The sequence below is a fragment of the Salmo trutta genome, chromosome 33, assembly GCF_901001165.1.
Source record: "Salmo trutta chromosome 33, fSalTru1.1, whole genome shotgun sequence".
NCBI classification, from domain to species: Eukaryota; Metazoa; Chordata; class Actinopteri; order Salmoniformes; family Salmonidae; genus Salmo; species Salmo trutta.
In genome coordinates, this window is record NC_042989.1 from 10,683,322 (window position 1) to 10,705,920 (window position 22,599).

The 22,599-nt window shown below is 40.9% G+C and overlaps 1 protein-coding gene across 1 annotated transcript; it reads right to left on the bottom strand.

Annotated features, from left to right (window-relative positions):
* Window positions 1-6,697: 6,697 nt before the first annotated feature.
* traf3 (TNF receptor-associated factor 3) lies at window positions 6,698-22,214 on the bottom strand. Its single transcript, XM_029729768.1, has 11 exons — window positions 21,906-22,214; window positions 18,860-19,134; window positions 18,543-18,594; window positions 17,742-17,846; window positions 17,320-17,484; window positions 15,262-15,342; window positions 14,986-15,060; window positions 14,648-14,740; window positions 14,215-14,355; window positions 7,682-7,856; window positions 6,698-7,386 (listed from the first exon to the last, which is right to left on the bottom strand). Exons 2-11 carry the CDS (start codon window positions 19,129-19,131, stop codon window positions 6,824-6,826), a joined length of 1,722 nt encoding a protein of 573 aa, XP_029585628.1. The 5' UTR covers window positions 19,132-19,134; window positions 21,906-22,214; the 3' UTR covers window positions 6,698-6,823.
* Between the last annotated feature and the right edge of the window lie 385 nt (window positions 22,215-22,599).

Genomic DNA, 22,599 nt, shown 5'->3' on the forward strand with positions numbered 1-22,599 from the left:
ATACATGTACTACATACAGTATGTAGGCATCTACATTTATGTTGCTTAGATGCAAATATCAGAAAGAAGTGTGGTATCATACAATATCTTCACATACGAACATGATTTATACAGTGAGCCCCAAAAGTATTGGGACAGTGACAGCGCTTTGGATTTGAAATGACACAATGACTAAGATTAAAGTGCAGACTGTCAGCTTTAATTTGAGGGTATTTTCATCCATATCAGGTAAACCGTTTAGAAGTTACAGCACTTTCCATAGTCCCCCTATTTTAGGGGACCAAAAGTATTGGGACAAACTCACTTATGTGTATCAAAGTTGTCAAAAGTTTAGTATTTGGTCACATTCCTAGGACGCAATGATTACATCAAACTTGTGTCACTACAAACTTGTGAGATGCTTTTGCTGTTTATTTTGGTTTTGTTTCAAATTATTTTGTCCCCAATAGAAATGAATGCTAAATAATGTATTGTGTCATTTTGGAGTCGCTTATTGTAAATAAGAATATAATGTTTCTAAACACCTCTACATTAATGTGGATGCTACCATGATTACAGATCATCCTGAATGAATTGTGAATAATGAGTGAGAAAGTTAGGGGCATAAATATCATACCCCCCCAAAAATTGTAATGTCTGAGGGGTTAGCATGTCTTGGGGGTTTGAAATGTGTCTGACTTTCTCACTCATCATTATTCACGATTCATTCAGGAATAGCCGTAATCATGGTAGCATAGCACAGTCTGCACTTTAAACTTAGTCATTGGATCATTTCAAATTCAAAGTGCTGGAGTACAGAGACAAAACAACAAAAATTGTGTCACTGTCCCAATACTTTCGGAGCTCACTGTATGTATACACTGAATAACATGACCAGACAGCGGCTAATGCCAGGGGTTTAGTATCCAGGTGGGTGCAACTTAACAGAAATGGCTCCCGAGTGGCGCAGCAGTCTAAGACACTGCAACTCAGTGCTTGAGACACGTCACTACAGACACCCTGGTTCGAATCATGGCTGTATCACAACCGGCCGTGATTGCGTTGTCCGGGTTTGGCCGGTGTAGGCCGTCATTGTAAATAAAACATTGTTCTTAACTGACTTGCCTAGTTAAATTAAGGTTACATAATGCATGACCTGAATGTACTCTATCAGACCGGTCATGTGGAATTGTGTCTACATGACATATTTCTACCTGCAACTATCTAAACACTACAGTTCACTGAGGGTGTCTGGTCTCGTAACTGCGTTGTCAGGTTTTCTTGAAAAGTCACATGGAGGTTGTCGCCTACCCTTGGTGGAAAATATACAGTAGTAGACCTATGCTTCTGTACTATCCTGACATCTAGTGGAAGGAGAAGATAGCCTTTTTTCCAATGAAGCAGTGGTCACCATATCCTGGAGAGCTAGCTACAGTCTGCACAGACCTTTTCCCCGCCCATCACTAAACATATCATCAAGATATCAATTAACCAACTTCACTGTAGTTTTCTTGATTCAAGAGGCAAGTGTGGCAGACCAGTGTCAGTCATATAATAAAATTAGACAAAGTAGGTATTACACAGTGGGCTAAGGCACTGTACCACAGTGCTAGAGGCGTCAATACAGACCTTGGTTCAATCCCGGGCTGTATCACAACCGGCCGTGATTGGGAGTCTCATAGGGCGGCGCACAATTGGCCCAGGGTCGTCCTGGTTAGGGTTTGGCCAGTGTAGACAGTCATTGTAAATAATAATTTGTTCTTAACTGACTTGTCTAGTTAAATAAAGGTTACATTAAAAAAATAGAAAAAAACCCACACACAATATATATATATATATATATATATATATATATATATATATATATATATATATATAGTGATTAGAACTTTAAGCAGTCATTCCATCTACACATCCACATTGTGGAAGGACCACCAGAGGGCAGGCTGGGCTCACGGATAGTAGCCCAACAAAGCATGTGAGACCAGGTAACCAGAGTCAATTAAGCACAGCTGACGGTACTAATGAGATATTCTCTTTCCCCTACAAGAGAGAGGATGGAACTAGCAAGAGGGGAGGAAGATAAACTATCGTTGGGGAATGGCTACGGAGAGAGAGGTGCTATCCATGAAGAGCCATTAAGACGGTGATGAATATGTGATTGTTGTTATAGTTTGAAGATAATCGTAATGTGATCCTGTGTCATCTAAAGAAGATGTATCTTGTTCCTTTGGAGATTCTCATTGACTGTGTTGGAGTGTTTGTATTGTCAGAAATCCCTCAATAGAGAACTGTGTTGAATCAAGAAAACCTACTCTGGACTCGTTTATTCCACCTTTCCACTTTAGAGTGACACCAAATGACTTGGTCCGCTCACAACATTTTAGCTCCCATTGCCTATGCCTTTACAACTCACTCGGGATCATCTCCCACCCCAACTCTTTAAGCTATTGACGACACCTCTCCAACGCACTTTGTCCTGGGCTGTCTTGTCAATCTCGTTCCATCCCGTGCCTGATCTTTTGGGGTCTGCTTCAAGCTTCCACCACAAGGTGTTTCTCTGGTGCCCACTTTTCAGTTTCCAGTGTGGGTTCCAGGATAGAGCTTGCCTGGTGATGTTGGAGGAGGCTTTCAGTGTGTGGCCAATCCATCTCCTTCTCCACAGGAACCAAACATCACAGCCAAGAGACAAATTCAAGTTCTTTTTAACAATTTTAATATTACACATTCAAAACAACTTGTGCAAATAACATTCTCCACCAACCATCACAAAAACAAGTCCACTTTGTCACTTTATGTCTCAGCTCAATCAACATGGTTGGAGTTTGAGGCATTTTGCTTTCCCAACTGTTAAAAAATAATAATTAGCATGATGCACAGCATCCGTTTTGAACATTACAAAAACAATGTGTAAGGTATTGGTACAAAAAGCGGTATAGAAGTAATTTACAGATCTATATAGATCTTCAGAAATGAAAGGCTATTCCTGTTAACTCCACGAAGCAGTGGCATTTCTATACCATTGTGTATCCATTCCTTTGTGCCATATTTGTGTCTGAAATAGCACCTGAATCCCTATGTAGTGCACTACTTTTGTCCAGCTCTGGCCAAAAGTAGTGCACTATATAGGGAATAGGGTGCCGTTTCAGATGCAGACTTTGCACACTGCCTAAGTACCAGGTCCACTAAAACCAAATCTGAAATAAGAGCCCGCACACAAAACACTACTACTCACACAACGCCTGTTAATAAAAGCTTGTTGATCAACAACGTTCTCCAACACCATCACAACACCGGAAACACGTTACATTCTGTACTTTAACAATGCAATAATACGACCAAACTTCACCAGCAATGCAAACACAACAACGTAAAGTATTGTATCTCCTTATCCAACATGTCACGTGGGATTGTCTCTTCCGGCTTTAATTTAGAAACGTTTCATCAAACAAAGTCAAGTCGGAGTTCTCCTCGGTGATATTTGATGTCTCCTGTAATATTTGTCTGTACCTCGACTTGCGTTGGATGATGCGCTGTCCCACTCATGTTCTTCAAGGCAGAAATGATTAATGTCAAAGTAAATGTATTCACTATCTCCATTGTATATGATCTTTAGTTTTGGTAGATTGCCATACATACATACATACATACATACATACATATATATTGGGTCCATGTAGTTTGATGATGGTTACATCCTGATAACTTGGCTTAGAATGATCCACTCTCCATGCCATTTATACCTATCCCTGCTCTGAGTAATATAGACATTCTTTAGACTTATACAACGGGTGGGTCTAATCCTGGACACTGATTGGTTAAAACCACATTCAAGCCGGTGTCTATCCCACAAGTTACCACCGGCTAAAACTGTGATGTTAAAATGCCTATTTACTCAGTTCCATCTCACTGCGCCATCCACTGTCTCATCAGCCCTGCCAGACAATTTATTAACTTGTTCTCCACTGTAAAAAGCATCTAGACATTATCTCCCATTTCTTTTAGACTAGCAAATGGTTTTCAATAGCAGAGATTTGTATAAACCTTGCTGTCTGTCTCTCTGACATTTGCAACATTGTTTCAATATTGAAATTCGATCTCCAGCTGTCCCATAGCAATGAACATGTAGGGTCGGGATGAGACAAACAGGCAGACAGCTGTTATCAGCAAGCCGAAATCATGAACCACCATATTTTTTATGGATATATACAAAGAAATGTCAATAGAAAACAGGTCAAACAAAAGGCTGCTAGTTCAGTCTTTCCAGTTTGAAGTGACTGGGTTAGTTGTGTTGTTGGCTAGCTCCTCTGAACAAGTGCCCTGACGAGAGAGCACGTTTTCTATGCCAGTTGAAATTGAGCATCATTAGCTCATTGTTATGGATGTATCCAAATAACGTCACTAGAAAACAGCTTAAACAAATGCAAATGCAGCTACATTGATGTTATTCTAGATGCACTGTTTGACGTGACTGTGTTAGCTAAAGTTGGCTAGCTAGCAAGGGATAAGAAAGTTGCCAGCCATCAACGAAATCCATAGATTTAGAACAAAAATACTTAACTGGGTCGTGCCTCTGGCAACCGAACCAATAGAACGAAGGACCAGCTGGCTTGGGTAGCAACCCTAGATTTCTGTCGGGACAATATCTCGTGGAAGGAGGAAACAATATGAATAAATTAATCAAAATAACGTTTTTAATGAAAATATGTCAATCCTTATTTGAATATGTTGGTAACCCGTTGTATAAAAGTGATAAGGCCCTCGAAGACGGTGTTTGGAGGACATATTGGTACGGTTTGCCTAACAACACCCATGCAAATATATCTTCCAAACACTGGCTTCGAGGGTATTAGCACTTAATTAAACCACCGTGCCCACTGCGCTATTTAACGTTCAGCCTGGCTGCCACTGGTGACCGGGGTTGGGGAGTAATGGATTACATGCAATCTGTTACATGTAAGGGATTAGCAAAAAAAACAGTAACTGTAATCCATTACCAGCAAAAATATTGTAATCAGATTACAGATACTTTTGAAAAACGCTATGATTATTTCGAGGATTACTTACAAATTCAGAAAGGATGTTTGCGAAAAGAAATCTTTGACACTTATTTTTTCAATGCTGATTTGAATGTCATTGAGTTAACAGGTGCAAGTTTAAGTTTGTTCCACCTGATCGAGTCTGACCACAAGTCAGAGACCACTATGATGACACACCAAATGTGTTTGATGGATCGCGGGAAAAGAACAGGAATAGGCTTTTGTATGCTACAGTCCAAGCTATGTCTTCCAATGGTGCAACTGCTGTCGGCATCCAAAGATTATCCAACTTGAATAAACGCTTGGAAGTAAGGATGACAGCAGTGGTGTAGTCAATAGCAATATGGATATCACTTGTAATTGATATCTACGTAGCGCATTGATGTGAATCACACTGCTGCACTCTCATTTAGCTATTTGCGACTTATGGATTGTGGATGGCTGTTCACAAATATAAATGGGTATTTGAACCCAATAATGGTTGAATTCAAAAAGTTTAAGCTGCATATCAATCATTGCTTTTGAAACCAGTGGACAGCCAGTGAAAAATGCACTCTTGCAACAGCTGCTTAGTGCGGTTCCCAGCCTATGGAATAAAAGTGGGTCTTTTATTGCTCAATCTAATTCATGCTGATAAAAAAAATATCCATTGATTCTTGAGGAATATAACTTATAAATGCCTCATAAATGTAAACAAACACTGTATAGCCTCATAACATGGTTAAAACAATTTTCATATCATGGATGATCAGTCCTTGCATCAATAGCTCTGTCTATTAATCTGAGAGTGGTTACATTTCTCCAGGCCCATCCCTCAGCTTTTTACCAAAACAGAGGCGGGGTGAGCGTTTTGTTATTGATTCATCTGTGGATGTGCCCTTTAAACAGCTGCATATTATCAAGATATTAAAGTGTCACCAACAAAAAGGTAAACAATTGGCCTACAGCAAATGGCATTCATTTTTAACATGTAAATAGCACTTTTCAGTAGTGCTCAAAGCATACCATTCCATGAGTGCAGCATTTATTTTTGAACTCGAATCAATGAGCCCAATAACAAAATCAAACAACAGAGTAGGGCTGGCTAATAAGTCCTTGGTTTTGGGGTTATGCTCAGGAAAAAACTATTTGGCTAATCTATAATTCCATATTTCCAAGTCCTATTCTTGAAGATCAAAGGGTATAACATTTATTGGAATGACTGGAAATCTGACAGAGTTAGGTTTTTAATGTAAAGATATAATTTAAATCGTATTATTATATGTAGTAGAAAGCGATGGGTTAGAAGAAGCCTACATAACCAACCCATAAAGTAAAAAGTAACATCCATATATGGCCAGCTATGTAAACTTTAACATTGATTTATCCTGCAACATTTTTGTCTTCTTCTAATGCCTCTTAAGGGGAAAATAATCTAAAAGTAACTGAATGTAATCAGATTATGTTACGGAGTTTGGGTAATCCAAAAGTTACTGTAACGGATGATATTTAGAAAGTAACCTACCCAACCCTGCTTGTGACATATCTCCCTTGTTGAAAAATAATCCTCACCTCTCTGGTGAGCAACACAGGGACCAAAGGCTACTGCTGTGAGGTCCACTCAGCTCTTTCTGCAGGCTTAGGCTACACACTGAGATCTGCAAAGAAACCTTATTCTGCTAACTTTCTTGTTCTGTTCGTTTTCTCGTTCTGCTTCCTTCTTTTTTACTCCATTTCATCTTGCAATCTCTCTCACACAAGGGAACCTCTCCCTCTGATAGATAAAACTGATCTGGATACATCTGCTGTTCTCTACAGACCATAGGTCAGGGGTCAGGGAGGTCAGACGTATCTACTGTGACCTTAATGAAGATGGTATCGTCCTTGATGTAAGTACCGTTCTCCAGCACAGTCTGGGCCACGAACAGCGGGCAGCCCGAGGCTATGTTCATCTCTGCCGTGGGCCGTCTGAAGCTGCTGCTATTGGGGTCTGGTTTAAAGGCATCCCCTAAGTGCTTCCTGGCTGGGCCCTGATCCATCAGCATCAAGGTCACCTTCTGCTTAAAGGGCCAGGGCAGCAGGGCGTCGTACTCGCCACGCATCACCACGAAGAACAGAGACAGGTGGGTTCCTTTCCCCATGCCGTCACCGTTCAGGTAGACCCGGGCACACATCTTGTAGCCAAAGTAGCCAGTGTAGAAAGGCTGGCTGTAGAGAGACAGGGTCTTTGACGCCACGGCTTCTTGTTTCCGCCGCTTGTAGTCACGGATCTTCCAGATGAGCATCCCATTGAAGGAGGCCGTCTCTAGGACCTGGAAGCGCAGGTCCATGTCTGCTAGGCGGATCTCATGGACGCTCAGCATGTCATCGTGACGGGAGAGCTGTGTCTCTAAATAACATGCAGAGAAACAAAAGCAAGCCAATGAAATAAGAGCCCTGTATTGTCTGCACCACTCTGGACTAAAAAGCTATTTCAGTGGAGATCAAGTTTTTTCAATCATTACTTTGCTCATAATGTCGTTTCAGACTTTGATCATATCAGATTGGTCCAATGTCACTTTACACTTTGAGAAACTCCTAAAAGAGTTATACAGGATTGCAGGTTTTAGTGGCAGTGAAGTGAAGTGGTAAAGAATAAGAGCATTCACAAGACAAGTGTTGCGAGAGAATTCAAGGTAACTCACCTAGTGTGTGTGTGGCTGGATTGGCCCCGCCCCGTCCTCCTTCTAGAGTGGCGACTCTGGAGCGGATGCTCTCCACAGTTCCTCGGAGGGTCTCTACCTCCTCTCGGACAGACCTCAGAGACCTCAGCTCCAGCTCCATCTCCAGAAGCTTCTCAGAGTGGGAACTCATCAACTCCTACATGGAGGAACAATCACACACACATGCAGTTACACACACTTCCATATAGGGGTGCACGATCAATCGAATTTTAATCAAAACTGCGATGTTGACATGTGCAATATCCATATCGCACGAGGCTTCGATATTTAGAAAGCGCCACATAGCCATCCGTAAAGCCAATTAAAAAAAAAAAAAGATTTCTCTCGCAGTCTCTCCTCTTTGGTCCGCTTCCCAATCCCAATCCCACACACACACACCAAGCCCCGCCCCCTGTCACTCAAGCAGGCAGAGTTCCTCAAGCTCGAGATGCACTCTGCTAGAGATATTAGAAAAGGAGGTAAGAATCACTGCGGGAAATGGAGAAACATAACGCTCCACCCAGCAGACTGTCGACCAATAGCGTTCACTTTGTCATGCTGTCACGCAATTGCTAAATCTACAGAGGAAGGATAACTTGACTTTCAAGTGCAAGTGGGAGGGATTATGGAGATGCAGACGTGGCTCTGATTGGGCAATTATGACCCTGTAATAATTAGATCAACTTAAGGATATATTTCAACCTAGGTCCACTACGTCTTGACCCCCCAACAGTGAATTCTATACTAAAAATGTATACAGCAATACAATATTTCAGAGAATAAAGGAGTTTGAACAAGAGAGAGGGAAGAGGCAAATTACGTTTCTAATGAGGAAGAGGATAAACACGATGGAAGACAAATATGTTGCTTAATATACACTGTGTACAAAACATTAGGAACAACTTCCTAATATTAAGTTGCGCCCTCAGAACAGTCTCAATTCGTCGGGACATGGACTCTACAAGGTGTCAAAAGCTTTCCACAGCAATGCTGGCCCATGTTGACTCCAATGCTTCACACAGTTGTGTCAAGTTGGCTGGATGTCCTTTGGGTGGTGGACCATTCTTGATACACATGGGAAACTGTTGAGCGGGAAAAACCCAGCAGCGTTGCAGTTCTTGACACAAACCGGTACGCCTGGTACCTACTACCATACCCCGTTCAAAACACACTTCAAATATTTTGTCTTGCCCATTCACCCTCTGAATGGCACACATACACAACCCATGTGTCAATTGTCTCAAGGCTTTAAAAAATCCCCTCCCCTTCATCTACACTGACTGAAGTGAATTTAACAAGTGACATCAATAAGGGATCATAGCTTTCACCTGGTCAGTCTGTCATGGAAAGAGCAGGTGTCCTTAATGTTTTGTACACTCAGTACTATTAGGCGTAGCCTATAGACCTACTTTCAGAAACTGAACTGAGTGATATATTATTTAATATATTACTTCTTTCAAGGATGCAGAAGTTGAAGGAGTCTATTAAAGAGGCAGGAATGCGGGACTCCTTCGAACAGTTGAGCCCTGAGGCAAAGGCGTTCTGCAGGACTCAAGTGAGACATGCATTGCTCAAAAACAAGAGGGAGAAGATTCACAAAAGAGATAAAGGAGTTTTCCCTGCAATTACTACACCACAGCCCAAAGTGCTTCAAAGAGCTGAGGAAGACATTCTCCCTAGCAACACCAAAGACTAAACAAAGACCTGGAGAAGTTATTTTGAAGTGTGTCAAGTGCAAATGTTTCAGACAGACTTTTCAGTGCTTATATGCATAGTCTAGGCCGGCTATTAGGAATTGTATTATTATTTTGTGTTTGTGTCCTCAGCCAAATGAAGAGGAGCACATGGCATGACCACTGAAGAAAGAATGTGCATACTTGCCTTTGATGAGATAACAGTTAAAGATCATCTTGACTACAACAAGAGTTGATGGTGTCTGTTAAGACAAAAAGCCTGCCAGACAGGCTAGTGTTCAAAGATCAGAAGCCTAACGGAAAAATGGAAACAGGTAGGCCTATATCATGTCTTCTTTACTTATCTATCATCAATACAAAATCTACCATGCCCAGTGACTGTATAGTCTCCTTATAGGAGAAGGCAGTTCATCACCTTGATGAAGTTGGACTGACTGGAAGGAACACTTTCTCTATAGCCTAAAGCTCTTGTTTGATCCTCTGTTTTTGACACTTGTTAATCACACCTTAATGAATATTCAGGAATAATTTCAGTGAAAGCAGTAACTTGTGATCAGGGGTCCAACAATGTGAAGGCCATGAAGGATCTTGGTGCTTCCCTAGAACACAAGGACAGCTGTCACACAGCCCACTGCATAGACATTGGTCGACTCATCCCCATCATCTTTGATGTACCTCATCTCTTTAAATATGCCAGAAAAACTTAAAAAGCATGGACTAGAAGTAAATACAGCTTAGTTCATATAATAGATGATTGCAAATTACGAAATACTAAATTATATTATCGCTTATTGAGATTCAATTGTTCAATACGGCTAATCACTATTCTTCTGTCCCTATATTTCTGTCTCAATAGGAGTCTGGTCATCAGATTTTGTGGCGGCACATCAGAATGTTTTAACATTGATAAAACAAACAGCTTGAAGCTAGCTCCTAAGCTAACAGACCGACACATCCACCTGCCAACATGAGGGTTCGGACTGGCAACTCAAATCTTCAGCCTTTCTGTTACTGCAGGTCGGCCTTCACATATCTCTTTTATCAAACAATGCCAATGCACACTGTCAATGTAATGCATAATGTTGCTGACTGGATCATCTGCATAACCTACCAATCTACACTGAACTAAAATATAAATGCAACATTTTCAAACATTTTGCTGAGTTTCAGTCACATATATCATTAGGCCCTAATCTATGGATTTCACTTGACTGGGAATACAGATATGGATCTGTTGGTCTTAGATAACTTTTTTAAAAAGGGGGCGTGGATCAGAAAACCAGTCAGTATCTGGTGTAACCACCATTTGCCTCATGCTGAGCGACACATCTCCTTCGCATAGAGTTGATCAGGCTGTTGATTGTGGCCTGTGGAATGTTGTCCCACACCTCTTCAATGGAAGTGTGTGAAGTTGCTGGATATTGGGGGGAACTGGAACACGCTGTTGTACACGTCAATCCAGAGCATCCCAAACATGCTCAATGGGTGACATGTCTGGTAAGTATGCAGAACTGGGACATTTTCAGATCCTATGAATTATGTACAGACCCTTGTGACATGAGGCCGTGCATTATCATGCTGAAACATGAGGTGGCGACGGCGGATGAATGACACGACAACGGGCATCAGGATCACGTCATCTCTGTGCATTCAAATGGCCATCAATAAAATGCAGTTGTGTTTGTTGTCTATAGCTTATGCCTGCCCATATCATAACTCTACCGCGACCATGGGGCACTCCGTTCACAACGTTGACATCATCAAAACACTCTCCCACACGATGACATCTGCCCGGATCAGTTGAAACCGGGATTAATCCGTGAAGAGCACACTTCTCCAACGTGCTAGTTGCCATTGAAGGTGAGCATTTGCCCAATGAAGTCAGTTACGATGCCGATCTGCAGTCAGGTCAAGACCCTGGTGAGGACAACGAGCATGCAGATGAGCTTCACAGACAGTTTGTGCAGAAATTCTTCGGTTGTGCAAATCCACAGTTTCATCAGCTCTCCGGGTGGCTGGTCTCAGATATTCCCGCAGGTGAAGAACCCGGATGTGGAGGTCCTGGGCTGGCATGGTTACATGTGGTTTGCGGTTGTGAGGCCGGTTGGACGTACTGCCAAATTCTCTAAAATGACGTTGGAAAGGGGGATAACTACTCAGTTGTACAACTGAATGCATTCAACTGAAATGTGTCTTCCGCATTTAACCCAACCCCTCTGAATCAGAGAGGTGCGGGGGGGGGGGGGGGGGGGGGGGGGGGCTGCCTTAAATCGACATGAGGCGGTTTATGGTAGTGAAATTAAAATGATATTCTCTGGACATTCTTGCAGTCAGCATGCCAATTCCACGCTCCCTCAAAACTTTAAACATCTGTGACCTACAACCCATACTGTCCCCCATCGACCCCTTGACACCACCACTTGAACAGGTGTGTAAAAGTAGTTTATAGCGCAGGATACACACAATTAATTTCACTCTGTGTTAAACAAAGTACACTACTCTTAAAACATCATTTAGTGACATAGTTGATAACGAGAAACGCAATGATTGACCAAATTTTGTTGTGTAATGTTGTACTCATATGACTATGAATAATTCTATATGAATAACTACATAAATCTAAGTCAAATAAAAAAAAGTGATTAATTTAGAGAATATGATCCTTTATCCCCACAATATACCAAAGCAATTGAGAAAAATGAATGTTATGAATATGGTTGATGTCACTCTTCTAAAAGGAAGAGATCAGTGACAGCGTCGAGGCAGAGATGCAAGCGTATGTGGCTGGTTGGGCGGCCCGGAAGCTGTCCCTGGATCGAGACCTAGGGAATTGTGACAGGCGTGGTGACCTAGTCTCCTATGCAGCCCAGCAAGGAGCACATCCATACAGCACAAACGATTCACAGACACAGCAAACCAGGCTTTCAAATGTGTTATTGGGTACTATAAATAAAATAGAAAATCCCTTCAAGTCAATCACACACATTTGGCAGAGAAAAACATAAAATAATAAAAAGCACACTTACAAAATCACACAGACTCATTCACTGCACAACACACAGACCAGCCAAAGCATAACATCCTGCTTTCAGAGCAGTAGTACACCATTTGTCGAATCAGTGCAGAGCTGCGCAGACAACCCGAAACAATTCATAGGACAAAAGGCAGCCAAGAAAAACTAAAACTGAAATGTTTAACATTGTAGCTTAAAAGCTAGAAACATTGATGAACTTCCAACCTTGATGCCTAGTACGGATCTGGATTTAGACAGGGACATCGTACCATATCAGCTGCATCACTCATATTGTATTATACTCATATTGTATGTTCTCTTGATAAGCATTCTTATTACATAGACTATCCTTTATATTTTGGTGTTGTTGTATTTCTCATGCTCCTGCCTTGTTTGTTGTAGCTAGAGTCACTGGTTCCTTATCATGCACGGTACTTTGTATCTGCAGCAGCAGCACTATTGCTGATGTCATTGGTCTCAAAGAGACTTTGGGCTCAACATATTACAGGTTACATATTATAAGAACAATGTAATGTCTCGTCACCCACACCAACCTAATCACCTGGTCTCCTATCATAGTATCAGAGTTCTGCAGTTTTCTTTAAATGTAGTACTACATTGGTACTTACTATGTTTAGATAGTTGTGTCCACTGAGAAAGAATGTGATGATTTGCTGGTGATTTAGCTACTGCTAAGCAGGTACGGTTCCTTAATCCTTCCACTGCATACCTCATCCTTCTAATATTACCCAACCATGTTGGCTTTGCCAAACCAAGAACAATGACACCTGAATAACTAAAAAAAATAATGTTACATGATCTTCCTCACGTCTGTTTTATTTACATTTCCAGCTAGCTAACTCATTTCGATACGAACACACAACTAACACAATTGACTGCTTTTGCGAAATAGATGACAAACTTCAACATCTCTCCTTTTTTTTAATCAAATTACGACTCAGAAACTCATCATTGTTCAAATTAACAACATATTTCTACAATTTGATTGCTATGTTTCTGTTGATCAGACGGTCTGGTCTCTATGTCGGTCAACACTCAACCAAAAAACGAATCTTCGCGATTGTGCGAATATAGCGCTGATGATTGGTCGTGAGCCTGCTGGGCGAAGCGTTATACGTTTCTCCATTCATTTTCCGCCAGGATTCTTATCTCCTCCTTTCTCTAAAATCTCTGGCTAAATCCACTGAGATAGGGCAAATATTGCTAGCAAACTTTTGCTAATATACAGGCCCGTACCAGTGGTGGAGTATATCAGCCATTGTTTGTGCAATTGCTTGTTCTTAAAATCAGAGAAGAAAATGCAAAGAATATTCTAAAATATTTGTCTGAATGTACCCATCTATTTAAATCGAATTAGGGTCCCCTGGGAAACACTGACCAACACTTTGGTTCCTACTCTGTCACAACTATCTCCTCCCTTACTTCCGTTGTCATGCCAAACAAAACTGCATTCCATGTGCCCACTGTATTCCAACCATAGCAATAGAATGATCATTCTAATTTTACGTTTCCAACAGTTCACCCAAGTGTTTTGATCTATAATCGCAAGTAAAATCGCAATTGCAATAGTTGGTACAAAAATCATAATTAATGTTTTGCATATATTGTGCCGCCCTACTTCCATACATGACAGGACTTTACCTCCAACTGAGAAATCAGTAAATGGGACTGAAGGACAGTGCATTATGTTATGATGCATGTCAAAGACAAGTATTATTATGTATGCCAAAGGCGAGTATTACGTCTTTATTATAAGGTTAGATAATGACACAGAATTGGACCTTTACCTGCATGGTATTGAGCTTCTGGTCCAGCTGTCTATTCTTCTCCCTCATCTCCTCGTACTGAGACAATGTTTCAGACAGACGGCTGCTCAGGCCTGGCAGAACCTTGTACCGCTCCAGAAGCTCTCCTTTAACATCCTCCACCTAGACGGACGATAAACAATATCTGTTGTTGTTATTACTGCTTCGTTACCCTGAACTACAGTAACCAGTCAGCTCTAGGGTTAGTTGTTGTTATGACGTTAGCTGTGTGGTTCATTAAGTTTCATTTCTCCCAATTGATTTCTTTCAGGTACTTCCCAAAATATATTTGGTTGTTAGTGTGTTACATATAAATGTGTGAATCAACATTTTCATTATGCTGATTGTATAAAATGTTTCCTCTAAATTGTACGCAGGGCAAATGTTTATAAAAAAATGAAGTTAATTGCAGTACCTTGGCCTCCAGTGTAGTGTTCCTGGTTGCCATCAACCGCAGGTGTTCAGAGGCAAAGCTAGATTCATGGTCCCTCATGTCTTGGTTGAGACCCTACAGAGGAGTAACAGGGAATATCATATCAGTAACATACCAGCTTAAAACTACGGTATGCTCTCCTAAATGTGGCTGAGTTGGTGTTCAGTGGGACAATAGCACCACTTTCTTATGATAACAATAGCAAGACAAAGGAGCAGGAGAGCCATCACGAGGAGTTCATAGTGGCCATGTTATTACAACTTATATTAAACATATTATTATTAATAACGTTTAACAGTCATAGTAACATGAAGACTGACCTTGAAATTGCATCCAAAGCGGATAAAGGAGCAGGTGACCTGAGCCTTTGGACACTCATGTTGATGACTTGTCAGCTGAGAATAGAAACACACATTTAGGTTCAATCATTTCCTTCTATATCAAGCATTTGCAGTACAATGTGGTCTCAATGAAATGAGCAACCATTGCATCACAAAATCTAAAACTATGTTTATCCATCTGATAAGTGGAAAGATGACCATTTTTGTTTTGCATGAATACAATTTATATTACGAACATTAAAATAAACTCCTTACTTTGCTCCGTAAGATGGAGGGGAAAGTACAATGATTGGGGCAAGCCACCGGAAATGAAGGACAAACGGTGTCTTTGTGTTTCTGAAAAAGTTATCAAGTAAAGAGAAATTGGCACTATGGAAAGCAAATACACCTAGTAAATATTCACACAAAAAACATTGAACGCAAACACTGAACTGGCTCTACAACATCAATCAATGATATTGTTTAGGGAAGTAACAGTGTTGTTATAGTCAGTGATTAAGGTGGACTTAAATACATGCCGGTACCAGAACGACAGTGAGAAGGTCACTTCTGGTGACTTTTTAAAAATACATTCTACTCCAAAATTCATGAAAATGTAAATGACGTTGACATCTGAAATATAACTGATGTGCACCGCTGCACTGTAGGAAGATGAGGAGCAAGTAGTGGCTGTGCGCTCATGGCTCTCATTCACGCCACTGTTTGCTTCAAATATACCTTGTAACGTGATCTTAAAGGGACAGTGCAAGATTTGGCAATTAAGCCCCTTTTCTACTTACCCAGAGTCCGATGAACTCATGGATACCATGTGTATGTCTCTGCGTGCAGTTTGAGCGGAGATAGTTTCACTAGCATGCTAGCTGTTCCCATAGACTTCCAGTCATTGCGCTAATGCTAGTTAGTAATTGCGCAAACGCTAGTCAGCAACTTCTTTCAAACTGCAGTCATATTTTTGGGCTGCCTCTGCTAAATGAATATAGGGGAAACGCTGCAGTACTCATTTTGGCTGCCGGTCCTCTTTATATCCTTTTATACAGTATGTTGTCGTTTTAGGTCTCTCTTTATGTAGTGTTGTCTCTCTTCTCGTGATGTGTGTTTTGGCCTATATTTATATGTTATTTCTTTTTTAATCCCAGCCCCCGTCCCCGCAGAAGGTCTTTTGCCTTTTGGTAGGCCGTCATTGAAAATAAGAACTTGTACTTAACTGACTTGCCTTGTTAAATAAAAATACAATTAGGTGCCAGTACTCATTCTATTTAAAGAGTGAAAGAAAAATATTGATTTATGCAGTACTGCCACTCAGGTAAAAAAATAAATAATCATGTTCATGTTGTAAATGACAATGTGTTGTAAATGTTCATATGTGCGCAGTGCTCAGCTGTAGGCCTCAAATTTATGCTGGTGCTGTTATGTGCAGACCATCCTGCTGGGGTCTCTGTCCTCATTATTCAGCCTTAGTCGATATACATTTATGTAATTTAGAATACGCTTATCCAGAGCGACTTAGGCCAACAATAGGTAAGACAACCACATATCAGTCGCATATTGCTGAAATGATTTTCAATACTTCCTAAACCAACACAATAGCCTATATTTCTGTGCACAAAAATTAGCAGGAGTGATTTTTAAATCGGGAAGGGACAAGAAAGTTGCCGAGGTTATAGAACTGTTGCGAGAATGAATTTTCACTCCCGTGTCAACCTCTAGCCTGTGGTAAACACAGGCTTAGAAGATCTTATATGGTTTGTTCTAGGAGATAAACTTCATCAGCTAACGCCACTTTTTGTGAATTTTGAATAATTTATGTAATCACATAAAGGCTTCATAATTGATAAAAGGTCATGTTAACGGACTGCTATAATCTCATATAAAAAAATGTATAAGATCTCCAAAGCCTGTGTTAACCTCAGACCTCATTTTCGGCGATTATTCCAAAACCCTATTCTTTCGCCATTCATATTTCCCATAGGGATGGCTGAACAAACCAGAGGTAACTCATTTCCGGGTTTCAGGACTACAATCTGATGAGCTCTATTATAAACAGATCACATTGTGATGTCACGATGTGGGCCAAAAGTTCCATACCACCTGAACAGCCTTAAATTCCAGGCATTTTATTTACACAGAAAGGGCATTATCATTATTCAGTCATTTTCACAATGTCAGGGTGTTATTTCGACCTCGTAGTATGTACATATCATTAAAAAAAAAACAGGAAACTCACGTTTAAACTGCCCCTTTAAAGAGAAAATATTTTATAGGAGGTGCAGGTTTGGTGAGCACCGGCCCAACTCAAGTAGTGGTTCTAGTTACCTGTAATTCAGTCATGGCCATCTTCTGCATGCAGAATTCACAGGTGGTCTCCCTGTGTTTACATTTCCAACTCAAATGTTCAGGAATGTCTTTGCGCATCATCTTCTCTTTGCACTTTCCCAAAGGGCATGGCACCTCAAAATACGGACACACATTTAAATGATCCTGGTAAAAAAAAAAAAAAAACATTTAAGGAAAAGGAATCATGAGTGTAAAGAAAATGTTACATATTATTATAGTAATTCATAACAGTTGATGGGAAATGTTCAACCAATGTGACGAACATCAAGGAGAATTGTAGAAAACACTTTTCTAAAACGGTCATTCAAAATGGGTGGATCTTTTGCAGTTCAGAGTTTGAATAACGACGGTGTGCACTGTGCAACAATGGGACTTTTTATTTTCCCCAGTCAGACACTTACCATGACCTGCTGTAAACTTATCTGCTCCTTACAGCCGTTCTTCTCACTCCTGCAGTACACTCTCAGAGCCATGATCTCTCTATTGCAGCATACGTCACGGAAGACCTGACAAAACACACACAACACTATTGTCACTGATTGTGTTCAAGGCCATTTAGAATGGGTATATAGCAGGGATGGGCAACTTTGATGGGGATGGAGGCCACCAAAAATCTGAACTCATCATGAGGGGCCTCAGTGGCTCACGGGTCTGCGTAGCCACATCCATACCCACACATGCAGTCTGATGATGTTTTAAATGTTATTTAGTGCAATTCTACACATTCTGCCATGGAGCATAGAGAAAATGTTGCTGTTTTAAAGCAATTTCACCATGGGCGTAGAGAAGATCTTGCAATTTTATAACTCATTTCATGCAATTCTACTGATTTTTCCAAGGCCCAGACAGAAACATTTTCAGTTTTACAGCTAATTTCCTGCAATTCTACAAATTCTCTCATAGGGTGGAGAGAAATGTTTGCAGATTTGAATTGATATCTGAATGAGTAACTAATGAACTGAATGGGTTTAGATCGCTCGCTAAACTAACTTATCAATCGAAAAAACGTTAGCTGATATGGGTTAATTGAGTGCACAACCAAATTTTGAAATGTACCTTGTGTATTCTACTATTTTAACTCTCAACAGTTAGTTGAGACCCTGACTGAGTTAAAAAATACGTATTTTTTTATAAAAAATTGTATCATTGGGGCTGGTATATAGGGATGATGATAGTGATGCAAATCATTTTCATAGTCTTACCTTGTCTTTGAACAGAGGTTCCTTATCTTCAGGACATACTGGATTCGGTTTGCTGTAAAGTAGATTTAACTAATAATTTATGTCCATCAAGGATCCTATTAACAACTAGTGGCCAATGACTTCATTATTCCTCAATCATCATCATCACATGATCATCACATGATCATTGAATGACAAACCAATCTTACCAGAAAGACAGCTGACATATCAAACACACTGACAAGAATTTCTGTAATTTCTCAACTGTAATTTCCTAAAAAATAAACATACCCATTCATTCTCACACTCAGCATGAATATCAAATCTCTTCTCCTCACCTTAGCTGCTCAGAGATACAGGTTTCACAGAACCTGTGTCCGCATTCTGTCTGCCTGGGGTTGCAGAGCACCAGCTTGCAGGACTCACAGCAGTACTTGGGTTCCGGGGTGGCTACGAAGTGGTCCCTGAAGCCCCCGTGCTGGGGTAGGAAGCCTGCCACGTGGTCGCTGGGCCAGGGGCGCTGGGCCAGGGAGAGAGCGGCCAGGGAGAGAGCGCATTGCTGGAGGGGGATCTGCAGCTCCCGCCCGTCCGCATTCCGCCCTGCTGACATGACCTGGGGAGGGCACACACACACACACAGACAGAGAGACATGAGGTCAGAGATGTTTAATAAAATGTACAGTTGCAACATACAGGACAAACACAACATGGTGTTTCAGCTGAGGCTGTGTGTGTGTGTGTGTGTTAATGCTGAGCATTCATTGCCACATCAACAGCTCACGACTGGCAGGCCAAGCCTTGGGAAACCCCTTTATAACAGGCATAGCTAACTGGGGCTAATTTTATCTCCGCTCTGACTCGGAGCAGAGTGCACAAGCAGGAAGGCCTGGGACTGGAATAAAACATATCCAAAATTAGATAGAGGACAAAACTTAATCTAGACTGACCCAAGCCTTTATTATTGACTTGCCAAAACATTATTCACTTTCGGAGTGCAAGCCATAGGAGGCCAAGCAATCTCGGCTAGAACATCCTTTAATTTGACTAAAATCCCATGTAAATATAGCATACACATGAAAAACATGAACTTCTACTAGTAGGTTCTAGTTAAAATGGAGAACTGAGAAAGGTTCCCAAGAAGCTAGAGATCAACTCTGACCTAATGACTGAACCATCAGCTCTACATCCTGTTACACATGGTTCAACTGGCTCATTCATATAGTACAACTGAACCCATTCAGACTGACACTGGTTAGGATATCAAGACTGGCCACTTCTACAACTCTGCCCTCAACGTTGAAAGTCCATCCAACCATCATCACTGGATGAGCAAATGGACTTGGCCTAGGCTATTCGCTGACCAGTTCATGTGGCTCGCAAGGGACTTCCTGGGATATTCAAGGGGCTTTTCCACATGCCTGTCCCTGTCTATCACCACTGACTGACTACACACACACACACACACACACACACACAACTTCGTAGTCACACACACACACACAACTTAGTAGTCACTCACACACACACACACACACACACACACACACACACACACACACACAGGTGTAAGCCTACACAAACTCCAGAACCAGCTGGATAGAAGCTGTCAGCAAAAGTTAGAAATGTAGATTGGTTAGGCTAGATTGATATCTTCGTTATCTCCTACACACACTAGTAAATTTGAGATTGTTTCGGGTACATTTGGGCCAGGGACGAGATTAGTCAGGTCTATCTTCCTTGACAGGAAATTTGTTTCTGATGAAACGCTGAGCATTATGTAAAATTGGGTATTTCCCCTGTTAAATACACTCACTGATAAGTTTACATGGAGAATGTCCAACATCTTTTGAGAAAGAGGCCCAATAGTATTTAACAGTAGTATTTACAGTATTTAAACCTGGTCATAATGCTCGATGCTGAAAGGACACATTGTGTCTAACAGTGAGTGGATGAAGAAAAGAGGAGGGAAATTAGTCACACGTCATAGGATCTCGCCTGAGAAGCTCTCATACGGCCATGAAATGCACCAGCTATCTATTCTACTCAGACAACATCGGTACAGAGGGCAGTCTCTCCACTCCCATTATACAGATGTAGCCAAGTCTTGTTATGCTGGTTGAGTAACATGACATCACAAAACAAAAACGAAACAAGTAGGGGAATTCTCTGAGTGACCTTTCATTGCACTTAGGTTTGGCACAATTACCATAACCATGTAACTACTGGTATGGATAAAGACCATCATGAAAATAAAATAACAGTCATCATGACCATATATAAATATATTTGTTTTAATTGTGTGGAATGAACAGCTGACTGAAGACGGGATGGCCGGGCATTCAGGCAGTTGAGTCTGTTTCTGCTATAACATGGACTACACAACATGATTAAACATTGTTGCTCTTTGCTGAAACAAGCAAAGTGTTGTAGCAAATGAGTCTTCAGTTGTCTAAGCAATGCCTCCCTCCCAGCAGCAACACATGCAGTCAGGAGCGGAGGATGAGAAAAAATGTGCGTCTAACTGTTATAACAGTAACCGCGATCACTTGGCTGACCAATTACCGTCATCCAAAATTCCATGACCGTCACAGCTCTAATTGCTCTAAATCAGATCAAAGTGTATTGGTCACATACACATATTTGCAGATGTTATCGTAGGTGCAGCGAAATGCTCGTGTTTCTAGCTACATGGAACACTATAACCTGAAAGCAAGAGAACTTGGAAACAGGTGAATCTTCCCAGAACAGATTCATGTTTTTCTGATCAGTGATCTCAGACCTGGCCAATCAGTAATGTGATTCTGTTAAAATAATGTTTTCAATGTTTCATATGCATACAGACATACCGTTTGGCATGTCTCGAAGGCATTATTGACATATGATAAGCATATATTGCAATACAAATATATTTTTGCACCCAATATTTACTATTACCAGACTGTTCACCATGTCTGATAATAGAAACCACACTCCAAAATAGAAATTCATGCAAATTACTTGAGGTAGATTTTTGGACAACCAATTTGTCATAACTGCAATTAATGTATTGCACATGCATTGGTGTAAAACTGAAGATCTTATAATATGTCATGTCAACGTAAAACGACATGACAAGGTGATCATGTGGAATAATACATTTTTAGAATATGCCATTACTGGTATATTTTCACCATGGTTTAGATGGCTGAGTGTAGGTAATTCAGTGCACCACAATGGATGTTTTAAATTACATCATACCCCAATTTGAAGCCTCCCTAGCTCCACACATGTTTTGGCTCACAACTGCATGGCTACTCAACATGTTGCAATCTAGACAGACATAGCTACATAAAAGTCAAATTCACTACATTATAATTAGCTTTCCCGTCTAGCAACAATACTTACATGAATCAGATATAACGTTGGCCAACGCAACGCCGTTTTCCAGGAGCTACAATGTTACAAATGGAGCTTCGATGAATGGCACGTTCATGAACGTGAACACCACAACGTAACCGCTTACAATGAAAACGACCAAACACTGCCGGTTTTAAAACATGCAGCTAGAGGCTTTTGATCGGTAGCTGACATTTTAAAAACAGAATGTTAAAAGGTAATGTACTAAAATCCATACGGGAATATAGCAGAAAAAGCAGCCGCTGCTGACTTGCTCTTGTCTTGATGTCTAGTGGTTGGAAAGCCCCCTTTGCTTTGGCCTTACTTCCTCAGGAAATCCCCGTCAAGAAGAAAAAAATTGTAGTCAGCCAGTGGTAGGCCATGATGTGTTGTATGGTATTTCCGCTAGATGGCAGTGTCGTCATCACCATCAAGTGTGAAGTGTACTACGGGAATTGCTGTCAGATATACAAACGTGGGACATTTTACTGTTTGTAATGGTCTGTACCCATCACTTACTGCACATGAGTCATATCCTCCTATTCAGTAAAATATTTATTTTCTCCTCCAGTCCTGAAACAATACTCGATCCTTCTTCAGAAAAGGCATTTATTTAAAAATAACCATTATTTAACCAAGTCAGTTAAGCACAAATTCTTATTTACGATGACGACCTACCCCGGCCAAACCCTAACTATGCTGG

Excerpts from the sequence above, each read along its gene's own strand:
- traf3 (XM_029729768.1), bottom strand. The coding sequence starts at position 19,131 with ATGTCAGCAGGGCGGAATGCGGACGGGCGGGAGCTGCAGATCCCCCTC. Across the intron at positions 15,061-15,261 it reads CCTCCATCTTACGGAGCAAA|CTGACAAGTCATCAACATGA; the intron begins GTAAGGAGTTTA and ends TTCTATTCTCAG. Across the intron at positions 14,741-14,985 it reads GCTTTGGATGCAATTTCAAG|GGTCTCAACCAAGACATGAG; the intron begins GTCAGTCTTCAT and ends ACTCCTCTGTAG.